At 32.3% G+C, this 14053-nt stretch overlaps 1 protein-coding gene across 1 annotated transcript; it reads left to right on the forward strand.

The window, feature by feature from the left end:
* The first annotated feature begins 283 nt into the window (after positions 1–283).
* LOC143195516 (uncharacterized) lies at positions 284–13247 on the forward strand. The gene is made up of 7 exons (XM_076402754.1): positions 284–548; positions 856–999; positions 2821–3393; positions 11961–12241; positions 12312–12520; positions 12582–12872; positions 12932–13247. Exons 1-7 carry the CDS (start codon positions 395–397, stop codon positions 13095–13097), a joined length of 1818 nt encoding a protein of 605 aa, XP_076258869.1. The 5' UTR covers positions 284–394; the 3' UTR covers positions 13098–13247.
* The last annotated feature ends 806 nt before the right edge of the window (positions 13248–14053 follow it).

Below are 14053 nucleotides of genomic sequence, written 5' to 3' on the forward strand. Positions count from 1 at the left end.
GATGTACTTGTGTTAAGCTATTATTTTATGTATTTTTTGAAAATCATACCAAAATTTTAAGCTTAAACATTCTTCCTCGATATAAGCTTTAATCGTACTAAATTCCACGCCTCCAGGTGCCCTCATTTTCCTCAACGAAGGGAGCATTTACGCTAAGTCAATTAATAGATAAATTAATTGCAATGAACATCACTTAAAGTTATTTTTATTCTTTTTTGTTTCAGGTACATCATCATGAACAATGTCCACTCTTTGTTTATAACAAAGCACGCAGTAGCGAGCAGCTCAATGCCGACACATAAATAATTACGCTCAAGACGTTTGCTCATCAGCAACAAATAAAACTATAGCTCAAAAAAAGGACAACCACCAGACAACAACGCATGAGAAGAAGATGGTGCCCACTTGTCACTCGCTCCTCAACTGCGAAAACTGCAAAAAGGGCATGTGCAACAATAATTGTGAAGTTATGGATTTCGTCGACAGTTCGGAAACGGAACGAGCCACTAGACAATTGGAAACACTAAATAAAGAATTTGGTATTGAGGGTATGTTTAAATTTAACATCATTAATATTATAGTCACCAATTACCATGTTAAATTAAAAAATAATAGATTAATAGATTAAATAAAACTGACTTATTCATTACCTAAGCAAAAACATTCTAAAATACTATTCTCATTTTATTATTCGGATATTATGTAATCATACCATTATTAGCTTTTAGGAAAAAAATTTAATAACGTTAACTAAAACCATGTATGTTTATAATCTTTCACAAATCTTATTTGAACTACCTAGTTAACATTATTTTTTAAATAATTAAGACCAAGAAATTTTAATATTTGTTGTAGATTTTGACCTGAAACAACCTGATTATCTACCTGATGTACAAAACTGTATAGAAATTGAATCAACAAATATTGTGGCCGTACAAAATGACGAATATATAGTAGACGACAGCATATCAAGGCAATTGACATTACCTAACACAAATGGTGAGAAAATAGACCTGAATTATCTTGTTTAAGTAATACTAATTTATGAAAACTTTGAAGAATTGTTTAAAGAAAGACTTAATTTAAAATATTACTACATTCATTTTTTCTCAATTTCTTATTATGTTTTTAACTCTATAGATATCATTCAACATTATTGTAATATTTTGTACTGTTTGTGATTCAATTAATTTTGATTATACTTTACGAAATTAGCTCGACTTTTTTCCTACTTAATGGTTCTAAACTCACATATCTCTAGCAGAAGTATATTGGAAATCGTGTGGTAATAATGACTAACTGATTGGCAGTGGCAGAATTGTTCTACTCGCTTTCGTTTCGTTTCAGATCGTTTAAAATAGATAAAACTCTGAAATATATTATCACGACAACATTAGACAACATGTGAAAATCAGAAGCTTGTGTTTTTCGCCAAAAGCCTCAGAAGTTCTACAGTTGCTAAGGGTTTAATCAAAAACTATGATTAATTGTGGTATAAACAAATAAAAAATCAAATATTTTACATAAACCTTTCAAACCATTTAAAAGGAGTGTCAATTAATTAATGATTTTGTTGGTCGTTACTAAGTCTTGTTCCAATATTCCATATTTAATTAAGACTACAGATCTTTTAAAAGTATCTAAAAGCCATTCTAAAACTTAGTCGAAAGATTTTATTTAACGACTCGGTGAAAGTACTATTTGGATCCATGATCAATATAGAGCTTTCCATTTAAAAATGTGTATCTTCACCGATTTGGAAGACAGGAATTCAACATGTTTTTGACTAGTTTTACTATATGAAACGTTATCATGCTGCAAAATCAATGCACAGTTAAAATTGGTTTATTTAGGTTGCATCAGTGCATGATATGATACCATTCTGGTCCCACCGGACACAAAGTCTCGTTTTGCAGCCAAAACTATTTGGATTTGCGCTTGGGATTTTCGAAATAATTCCATTTGCCAACATTCGATGGAGAAATGACTTCAAATGACATAAAACTCGATATTTTCAACCAATTATAAGTCTACATCACTGTTATTTTGACGCAAGGTAACTTGCATGGTTTTGAGGTTAATGTCAGTATATGTAGAATAAGATGACATATATATGTTTCAAATCATAACTTTACATACCTATACCTAGTGAAATTTGTTACTTGAAATATAATTACCGATACTTATGCTGAACTGGTCAGCAATATCTCCTGATTGTTTCATTCGGTTTGTGTTTCCAATTCCTCAACTTTTTGACAGATAAAAACATTTCTGGACATAGAGTAATAGATAGGGGTCTCTAGAGAAAAGTTTTGCTTTGCCCAACATCCAGATGGGGTTATATCGGCCATTCAAGAAATTTTATTGGTTAATTTAAAACTCCATTATAGTCAACTGTAAGAGAAACATTTTGCTGTGAAGACATTTGATTGGGTCTTTGATAAAGTTTGGCACGTAACAGTTAACTTGTAATTGACCAATAAATAAATAATATATATATATATATATATATATATATATATATATATACATACATATATATAGCGACATCTAAACAAAAAAATCCAATAAAGTTAAATCTCTATTTATCTGTTATAACGACATATTATATTGAACATCAGATTCCAGCAGTATGCCTTTTCTCTGAACTAAAGATGTGTTTATCTAGCTTAATATTTCACATTTTCAAAACTTTTTCAAAAAAATTTCAAAAAATATTGCCTAAATGCACTAAAATTCCTAAAACCTCTTAAGGTATAATATATCTGGTCCATAAATTATGACATTTCATTAACATTTTGTATCAATTCCTGTTCATAGGCACTGAAGAAGATAATTTTGTCAACTTACAAGATGGTTCACCTTACGACGCTATAAACTACGAACTATATGATGAACAGGAAGCATTTTGTGACAACTTACGAAACAAATCGTTTCAAGAAATCAGCATCGTCACCGAAAACGACCAAACCAGTCTCAGTATAGGCAACGTGGACGACCTGAAAGAAGCGCAACGCCTCTCCGATGAAATCAGCATCGAAGGTGACTTCTTCAAGAACAATTTCGTGATCAACCTGAAAAATAACAACGACAATTTCAACGCCCTTAACATGAACCTAAACACCGTGGACTTGGAGAACCTGAAAAATATTTCTAATATCGATATCATAACGGTGAACGATCCCACGTTGGATGGTGGTGATTTGGGGGATTTGTCACCGGAACTGTCCAATTCGGCGCAGGAAAATTACGATGGAAGCGACAATCTGATGAACGAACACCTACAATCCACGACGACCATGCTGAGTCCGAGAAGCGAGAGTGAGATCGAGCAAAGTGAGACCGATCTGACCAGTTTGACCTGGTTGCACAACATAACGAATATTATGTCAGGTGAGTACTTAATTTTTTATTTAATTATTACTTATCTTAATACACTGATTGTTAATTTACTGATTTCAATAACGTTTTAACACTTTTTTATTTATCATAATATGTAATAATGTATTCAGCGATAACACAATTTTACAAATTCGAGTCAACTTTTGGAGCCGCGCAGATGAGAACGATTCTTAACGTTATTTGATACCCTAAACTCAGACCTTCAATCCGTCTGTTAAAGTTGGTTTCAGTTTGCACATGGTGGCAGCTCTTCTGTTGTTCTGAAACCTTGTTCTGAAATATTCGAATTTTCGTTACATTGCTATACTGGGTACAAATCCATAGATCTATATCATAGAGCCTTATTGTTTTGAACACCTGATTGTAGAACGTCATCTTATTGTAATAATTGGCATTTTGGATTTGCTTCCAAGGAGCCAGTATAGCTGTTTATATTTTATTTTTTTTGAGCTAATTTTTTTTAACCGACTTCAAAAAAAGGAAGAGGTTCTATGTTCGGCTGTATTTTTTTTAATATATATTCGCTGATTTCTCGGTCAATTGTGGGCCGATTTTCAAAATTCTCTTTTATATTCGAGTTATTTTATATTAGAGTGCACTTCGAATAAAAAAGTGCAGTGCAATAAAATCGAGGGAAAACCTCAAATTTCAAAGGCACGTACAATGTTTTCACATATTTTTTATCTAAAATAATCAGATATTGGTGTATAATGTTATTGCTGAACTGATGTGACAAAAAATCGGAAGTAGTTCAGTGTACCAATTAGTTTGCTTTTTAAGCAGTAGCAGTATTATATAAGACATCGTAGAAATCTTGTAGCCATCCGTCTATGGTGTAATGATTAGAAGGTTGAGCGCACACGTGGAGGTCGTGGATTCGATTCCCAACAGCAACTCTTTTTTGTTCCAGTTTGATTGGAACATTTGTTAAATCGCCTAGATTAGGTAGCGAAACCCGGGGCCTGAAACGTTCCTTATTTTCAATAATCGTTTCTTTATTCCTATTTTTCCTCATTTGGCCTATACTTTTACCTCCATCCATGGTCTATCAATTGTATATATATATATATATATATATATATATATATATATATATATATATATATATATGTATATATATATATATATATATATATATATATATGTATATATATATATATATATATATATATATATATATATATATATATACAATTTAGCTTAATACCTACCTAAACCTATTTATCTATTTACAATATTATTTTAAGTACTATTAACTGATCAGTTTGAAGTCAGTGTCTATTTAATTTTAAACTATAATTTATTTTAAATTTCAACCAATTATATTTTATTTTAAAATGTTTTTTTTGTGTTAAAAATCTATTTTTATTTTTTAGTGAGTTCCTTATTTATTTTTTGAAATCGCTTCAATTTTTTTTGTTAAAAATATTTTATTGACATATTTCTTCCATTTAAATTTACATCTAACATCATGCCCAAAATATTTAGCACTACTTACATATGGTGTTATAGCACCATTTAATTTCGACACTGGTGAATTGTTTAGTTTCTTTTTGGTAAAATTAATAGGAATAGATTTTAGCTCATTTAATTTTATTCTCCATTGTTTGGTCCAATCTATTAGTTTATCGTTAGCTACCTGTGGTCTCCTCAAGAATGCTTTTTGGTTTTTGCCCACTGCTAACAATGCTCTACCATCTACAAATGTAGCAGACAAAATTCTCTCGACTTTTGATATGTTACTTTTTCTCAAAATACATTTTCTGTATTCAGATCTCAATTATTTCCCACAAAACTTGAGCGACAAGAGCGACTAACAAGAAAGGCGATACCAAGGATTTTGGGACGAAGGCATGATATATGTTAGACTCTGATGGGTGAAACAGTTCCCAAGCAGTACAAATGACTTAGTTCAAATTCTGTTAATTTCTGATTTATACTGCCTAATTCAATAAATAGACCGTCAATATCATGAATATTTCGAAAACTAGAACCAATCTTAAAAGACTCTATCCGCCGCTGATTTGGTTTCACTGAACTAAAATATCCTATTAATGCCGTTTAATATAAAAATGAAGTAACGTTACTTTAAACTCACTATACATTTTTCAGAGTTACTGCAAACTTTATTGTTGTTTCTTATTAACCGACTTTAAAAAAGGAGGAAGTTCATAGAACCTATAACGAATATAGTTCGGCTGCATATATTTCTTTAAATGTATGTTTGCCGATTTCTCCATCAATTATGGACCGATTTTCAAAATTTTTATTTTTATTTGAAAGAGTCCACTTCCGAGGTGGTCCCATTGGAACCAAGTCAAGATCTGATGACAGAATCCGGGGAAATCGAGGGAAAACCTCAAAATTTCAAAGACATGTGCAAAGTTTTCACATATTTTTATCTAAAATAATCAGATATTTGTGTATAATGCTATTTCTGAACTGATATGACAGAAAATCGGAAGTAGTTCAATGTAAAAGCCATTCAGTTTGCTTTTTAAACACTATCCATATCATATGAAAAGTCGTAGAAATGTCGTTGGAAACTGCTTCTATGGTGTAATAGTTAAAGCGCTCAGATCACATAGGGAGGTCGCGGGTTCGATTCCTGACGGGGGCACAACTTTTTGTTTTTCTCGTTTGATTAGAACATTTGTCAAATCATCTAGACTAGTTAGCGGTCCCTGGGGCCTGAAACGTTCCTTAATTTCAATCATTGTTTCTTCATGTTAGCCATGGTAATATTTTCCTTTTGTGGTATATCACAAGTGTAGAGTAGATAAAGCATTGATCCCAGTACACTTCCTTGTGGTACACCTGCTTTAGCTTCTTTTATTGTTTATTGAGTAATATTCTCCTTGTTTGTTGTTGTTTTGGTAGCATTTTCTATAGGTTATGAACAAGGCCTTCCTGTCAAAGCTTATCGAAGGCTTGTGCTACATCTAAAAATATAGCTGAGCATAGTTTTTTACTTTCGTAGGCTTTTTCACTAACATCTGTTATTCTGTGGACCTGGTCAATTGTTGAGTGCTTGTTAGTAAACCCAAAATGATGTATTGTTATTAGGTTTTTTCTCTCTATGATCGGTTTTATTATTTTCAACAGGAGTTTTTCAAAAACTTAGATATTACTAGCGGCAGTGATATCAGTGATATAAGTCTATAGGCTTTTATTTCGTTTGCTGACTTCCCAAGTTTTGGGATCATTATTATTTCCGCCATCTTCTAAATGTCTGGGATATATTTTAATCTAAACGCTGTATGGATCAAGTTGGTGAGCTTTATAATTCCCTTTCTTGGTAGTTTTTTCAGTAATTCTTCTGCTATTAAACCGCAGCCTGGTGATTTCCTGCGGTTAATGTCAGTTTTAATAACTTTGGTTAACTCTTTTGGCGTGACTAATACAGTCATCGAATTTTCAGCTTCTATGTCCTGCAAATTATGTTCAATATTAGTTTCGTTTGGTTTGAAAGCTTTTTCTAGATATTCAGCAAATGCTTCTGCTTTTTGGTGATTGTCACGTGCCCAATTCCCACATAGGTCTCTTATAGGTGGACTGTGTGGACATGAGCGCTTTAGATATTTTGTGACTTTCCAGAGTGAGTAATTTTCTTTATCATCTGATAAATTTCTCAGATAGTCATTTATGGTTTTGTTTTTAATCTCCAGTATTTCTCTTTTCAGTCTTTGGGTTATATTGTTTAAACTATTTGAATTTTCAGGTGTTCTGTTTTGTTGCCATTTTTTTCGTAATTTACGTTTTTCAGCTAGCTTTCCTTCACTTCTTTTGGATGATCAATTCTTTTGTTGTACTCTTAGTTGCTGGAGTATTATTCTAAGCAGCTTGTTGAATATCTGCTACGAATTTTTCTGCTTCAAAATTTAATTGTTCAGTTGTCTTGAGGGGTACATTTAGTTGAGTTCAATTCTTCAGAAAATGCTTCCCAGTCTGTTCTTTTGTTTGTTAACGTTGGATTTCTTTCTTTTCTTATTATAATCACCATAAGTGCCCTGGAAAATTTGATACAGTTTAGCAGCAGATTTTTTCAATTAAAATAAACTAAAGCAAAACTAATCAATATCGAAAATGCAGTCCTGAACATTTCGATAAATATTTTCACTTAAAATTTATCAATAGATATTACTTATTTTATTTATTTGCAGCGTGACAAATGTATATCATCTATAGTTATATCATTGTATGCATCGAAAGCATCTTCAGATATCGCCAGATATTCAGATTCTTTTGAAATCAAGAATCATATCATACTGAATGTTCATGACATTATCTGTCAAAGCCATTAGGGCCTTCTTGAATTAGAAAATGTGTTATAGAACGTTCATTCGTGGCTTGTCAAATAAAAATCCGTCAAAATGTACATAAAAATGTTTTTCAAGCTATCCTTTGTTCACTTTGAACGGAGAAATAAAAAAATAGGGTCGATTCCTGAATCGCCTCAAAAGACGAGCATTTTTCCAGCATGGAATACGTATAGTGACTGAAAGATGAGGAAAAGTCCAATCTGAATTAGTGGTCTCTGAAAAATATTTTCTAATATTTTTAATAATCTACTATAAAGAAAAACCTCAAAACTTATTTCTACACTCTATAATACATTATATATCATTTTCTACCAATATCATTACCTTAATAAATAATAATTTACATTTATATTAAGAAAATCATTCATTTAAATCAAGATTTACTCTTGTATCGATTTTCAATAATATTTTTTAGAAGACACGTATTCGCGCCATAACTGGCTTCCCGTTTAATTCGTATAAAATATTTAAGCGTCAGATGTTCTTGAAACGATTAGTTTGACCTTTGCACACGCTTCATTCTACAAAAAAAAACCTTTTATGCAAAATTAGGGTTAATAGAATAAAATTCGCCCCATTAAAATGAAATATTTCTATTTCACCAAAAAATACGTTTAACCCCTATCAATCAATCGATTTTCCCATAGTAAGTTTTACTAGTGAGGTCATATTTCTAAGAAACGCAGGCTTTTCTATCTTATCCGACTAATTTGTTCACCGAATATTTTGTTTCGTGTCATATGGTAACACTACTTACTGTAGTCATACTAGGGATGCCGCAAAAATATCGATATGTCGTTATTATTTGAAATCGATTTTTTGAAAATCTTTTAAAAACATTTAAATATCGATATTTTGGCCGATATTTCGATATTTTTTTCAACCGACATTTAAAAAAAAATTAAAAATAATTGCTTAAATGTAACATCACATAAAGATCACTGCATCACTTATTGCAAAAAAAAATTGATATTTTTCTGGCCCGGCCGACATCTACTAGTGAAAATGTGAAGTATAGTTTGATACTTCTACTTAAACTACTTTAAAAGTATACACAACTCTTAAACAACCTAACCTAATTATTACATCACTTGGTTTGGCATTTCCCTACATAAAATAACTAACTATAATATGCAGTTTTCTATTTACTGTTAATAAGTCATTCAGTATAAATAGATGCTAATCATGGAAAGCTCAAAATTACTTTTGTCGTTTGATTTCAAGAAATCTGCTTCCGAAACCGAAGCCAACACTTTTAGGAACTCAAGGTGATGCTGCTCCGTCATATCCCAATTGTCAGTTTTGGTTTCAACGATTTTAAAATATAGTCTATTCAATCTAACAGTAAATCACGTCATCACGATGTATCAAATGTATCAATTATGTTTCAACAGCAATTTGTACATTCGTTTTAAAATGAATATGAAAGAGAATATATTTTCCCTCTCGTTTTATTCTAGTTAAAAAGAGATACAATACTGTCTGATATGTTCGAACATGTATACAGCTGATATAATTCGCCTGATTGTCAAATGTCTTCAATTTTTTTCAAAACATTCATGGTAATAATTATAGGTTATAAACCGACAAACGTTTTGGCACTTTGCTTGCAAACGTGGTTTCGATACATTTCAAATCGCTGCTTGTTATTACTTTGATTTAAAATACCTAAGCCACTAAGTAATCAGAGTCGGAAACAGCCGGCTTGGTGGTGCAGTGATAAAGGCGATAGGACGGTCCTCTTACTATTGCGATAGCCGCGGGTTGAAATCCTGCTGGGGCATGGTCGTAAATTTATGTTTGTGATTGTTTAAAATTGTGATTGTCCTAGGCATGAGTATAAAATCCGACAAGGAAAATGATCCCAGTCACGCCAGTAACAAGGCTGGGTAGGACCAGATGACTTCTGGGATGATCTGAGATCTGAGAGCCCAAGTTAAACTGTAGGTCCAATCCAGATAAACCCATAGATGATAAAAGGAGACCGGACAACAAAAAAATATGAAAAATTTTGAAAAAATATCGATGTTTTTTACGCCGATATTTTTTCAAAAAATATTTAATTATTTTAAATAAACCTTTTAAATTAGTATTTAATTTTAAAGATTTAGTATATTTTAGTACTTAATTAAAGGTTTATTAAAAATATTAATATATATGGCAGAAAACTTCGATATATTTTTTTTCTTCGATATATTGATATTTTTTAATATCGAAATATCGATATTTTTCCCGGTGGCCCACACTCCTGGTCTGTAATCAATTACTTCGAACAAGAACGAGATAATATATAAAATAGATGTACTACAATATTAAAATAAATTACATTTAATAATATTATTTTTGTTTCATTATTTTATATAAATATTTTCGTTTATTTTTTATTTAGAATTTTGTTAAGCCAAAATGAACTTAAACTCAAAGTCAATATCAACAGTAAGTTTGATGTCAGTGACAAACAGTCTAAAGGACCGAAAAAGTTGGAAGACAGTGAATTACGAGACTTATTGGATGAAAACATGCGTTTATATACGATGGAAAAGATCCAAAAGATATAAAAATGACTACCATATGAACTCACTGAAAATACCATGTCTAACATAGCGATTTCGTTGCTTTCCAAGCAAAAAAAGTTTTCTGTAGTATATTATGACTGGCGATAAAAAGTGGATCTGCTACCAAAATCACAAGCACAAAACATCGACATAGAGTCCTGTTGTGTTACGATGAGGTTAGCTAAGTGTGGCGACACGTAAGGTGTATTACAAACTATTAGAACCGAATGAAACTGTTACAGATATCTACAGATGTTAATTGAACACATCAAATGATATATTGTTATAAAATAGATCAACAATAGCAAATTACAGATACAAAGTTATCCTCCTGTAACAGGCCAATTGAAAAGTCTCCGGCCTCATTAAATCAACATATTTTTTAGTTAGCCCTAACTCTCAAAAGTTGCGTGTATAAATTTAACAGCTGTCGGATCATTAGTTTGTGACTTATAGCATTTTGAATGAAGCAACTTTCGTTATTGTGAAAAAATGGATAAAAAGGAATTTCGCGTGTTAATAAAATATTACTTTTTGAAGGGAAAAAATACAGTTGAAGCAAAAACTTGATGGCTTGATGCCGAGTTTCCGGACACTGCCTCAGGAAAATCAACCATCAAGGATTGGTATGATAAGCTTAGACGTGGTGAAATGAGCATCGAAGACGGTGAACGTAATGGACGCCCAAAAGAGAACCGACAAAAACATTTAAAAAATCCACAAAATGATTTTGAATTACCGTAAATTAAAAGTGAATGAAATAGCAGTCACTCTAAAGATATCATCTGATCGTGTACATCATATAATTCACGAATATTTGGGTATGAGAAAGCTCTGTACAAAGTGGGTGCCGCGCGAGCTCACTTTCGACCAAAAACAACGACGAGTTGGTGATTCGGGGCAGTGTTTCAAGATGATCAAGCGTAATAAACCCGAGTTTTGGAATCGATATGTGACAATGAATGAAACATGGCTCCATCATTTCACCCCGAAGTCGAATCGACAGTCATCCGAGTAGACTGCACACGATGAACCCAATCCAAAGCGTGGGAAAACGCAACAGTCGGCTGGCAAGTTTATGGCGTCTGTATTTTGGGATGCGCATGAAATAATTTTCATTGACTACCTTGAAAAAGGAAGGACCATCAACAGCAACTATTACATAGCGTCATCATGTCACAAGTCAGTGAAAATGATGACAAAATTCATGAATTGGGCTTCAAATTGCTGCCTCATCCACCGTATTCTCCAGTTCTGCCCCCCAGCGACTATTTCCTATTCTCAGATCTCAAAAGAATGCTTGCTGGGAAGAAATGTTCGTCGAATGAAGAGGTGATCGCCGAAACTGATGCCTATTTTGAAGCAAAGGACAAATCGTATAATCAGTGTATCACCCTTGAAGGGAATTATGTTGAATAAAAAAAACTAATTTTGCCAAAAAAATGTGTTTTACTATGGGAGGCCGGGGATTTTTTAATTCACCTGTTATAACGACACTCGGCCACATATTGCTAACGTACCCAACTTACTCATCAGACATAGCACGCACTAGCATATGTATGTGATTATGTATTTTCACCCAAAACAATGTAAAAAACGTGTAATAGCAAACATATAATATGTGATTATTATGTATATATTAAATAAAACAATTCTAATTAACAACATTGATCAATTTTAGTACCAAACTTGCCAACACCTCCTGTGTCACCAAAACCCAAAAATCGATCAAGAAGCAGCAACAGCACCAACGATGCCAAAAATGGTCCCCCAAGATCAGCCGACTTAACCATCGACATAGCATTTTACAAGAAGAACGGCGACAAAAAGCCCCCATTCTCTTATGCCACTTTAATCTGCATGGCAATGGGAAAGAACGGAAATAGGATGACGTTGAACGCCATCTATCACTGGATCCGCGAAAACTTCTTATACTACCGAAAGGCGCATCCTAGTTGGCAGGTAAGTGGTTAATTAAATTTTCCTGAATTAGTTACAAATTTTATTCCAATACAATATATGATTTTTTTAGAATTCTATCAGACATAACTTGTCTTTAAATAAGTGCTTCATTAAACAAGCAAGGTCCAAGGATGAGCCCGGCAAAGGTGGTTTCTGGAGGTTGGACCTAGAGAGGCTGGAGGAATCCAGGAGATCAAAAAGGAGGTCCAGTCTAACAGTGAGAACACCTAAAAATGGACAAAACGTTAAACCTGCCAAATCACATAAAAAGACCAAACGGTAGTGTTAATAAAAATAATAGCAATAAATTAAAAAACCTATTCGTTCTCAAATTCTTCAGATATCGTCCCAACTCCACTCCAGGTGAACGAAAACATAACATTCTGTCAAATATTTCAATCTGTGGAGCTACTGACATCGAGAATGTAGAGGAAGCCGCCAGAGCCAGTCTGAAACATAAAAAATTCAATCAAAACACACTAAAAACGGACTACAAAGATCTTAATATCACTCATAAAACGGAAATGGACGTAATTGATCCTGGTAGTGTTCGACATCCAGAGCTTGATGACGTCACAGAAAATATGTTAATTGACGACAAAAATGATGGTATTTCAAACGAATCTCATAGGTATGTGGCTAACGTAACGTAATGCTCAAGAATTTTAACTTAAAATATATTCACTGCAGATCTGGAATGACTATTCCACCATCTATGCCCCAAGCTCCGCCTATAGCTGAACCAGTAGCGCCTCCAATTGTGGGAGAGGAAGAACTAACTGGACTGTTATTAGCAACCAATGGATGGGATGAATGTCAACTAGAAATGTTGGACTCAATCTTGGATTCTTTGTAAGGGTTTATTTGGCGTTCGGAAAACGTTGGTTTTTGTACAATCATTTTGTGAATTTTCAGAATACATTGTATTTATAAATATGGAATTAATGTAATTGTCTGTCAAAAATTTGTAAATAATAATTTGGCTTCAAGAGCCTTTTTAAATATTGGCCGATTTAAAATTGTCTCTACTATTTAGAGCAATGTTCTATAATAAATGTATATCTAGTCAAACAAATTATAAGACCTAGAAATACACAGAGTGTCTTTGTGCCTTTTTGTACACCTTGTGTGTCTTAAGAGAGTGTATTTGTCGTTATTAAATGTAAGCATTGCCATACATTAAATGTTTTATATATAGAAGAACTTAAAATAAGAATAATTAGTCATTTTCAAGTTTCAGTTATTAATCACAAAAATTATGTGGGATGTGACCAAATCAACTAACATCGAAAAAAGTCTATTCTTCATATTTAAATTCATAAACCAAATATATGTGATCTTAAAAGAAATAGCTCGCTTTTATATAACATGGAATAAAAAGGATGTTCAATAATCTGGAAAATAAGCTACTACAGATGATTTACTATATAATTATACGTTTAATTAAAATTTCATTGAAAGTTTTTCCAATTTTAAACAATCAAATATGTTGATTGTAATTCGTCTAAGAAAATTGTAAAATATATTTGTAACGCTAAACATTGCGGTTGGTTATACTTACTTGTGCTCAAATTTGGCTCAACATTGTTTCAGCTCAAAATATATAATCAAAATTGGCTCATGTTAAAGCTCAAAATTTATATATTGTCCGTCCAATATGGCCTTAACATTAAGTGCACTTTATGTTTATTTACTATTTAAATTGTATACATGCACATAATACATCTACTAAAGTTGTATTAATAGCATTTTATCAGCAACATCAGAAATGATTAACATGTATATTTTTATAACAAGGATTCGAGAATTCTA

The sequence above is a fragment of the Rhynchophorus ferrugineus genome, unplaced genomic scaffold (assembly GCF_030347505.1).
Source record: "Rhynchophorus ferrugineus isolate W39M unplaced genomic scaffold, kcgeb_rfMv2 rfM1, whole genome shotgun sequence".
NCBI lineage: Eukaryota > Metazoa > Arthropoda > Insecta > Coleoptera > Curculionidae > Rhynchophorus > Rhynchophorus ferrugineus.

Bases quoted from the DNA above. Each gene is read 5' to 3' on its own strand.
- LOC143195516 (XM_076402754.1), top strand. From the start codon at position 395: ATGGTGCCCACTTGTCACTCGCTCCTCAACTGCGAAAACTGCAAAAAG. The intron at 3,394-11,960 runs GTGAGTACTTAA...GATCAATTTTAG, and splicing joins CATAACGAATATTATGTCAG to TACCAAACTTGCCAACACCT. The intron at 12,873-12,931 runs GTATGTGGCTAA...TATTCACTGCAG, and splicing joins ATTTCAAACGAATCTCATAG to ATCTGGAATGACTATTCCAC.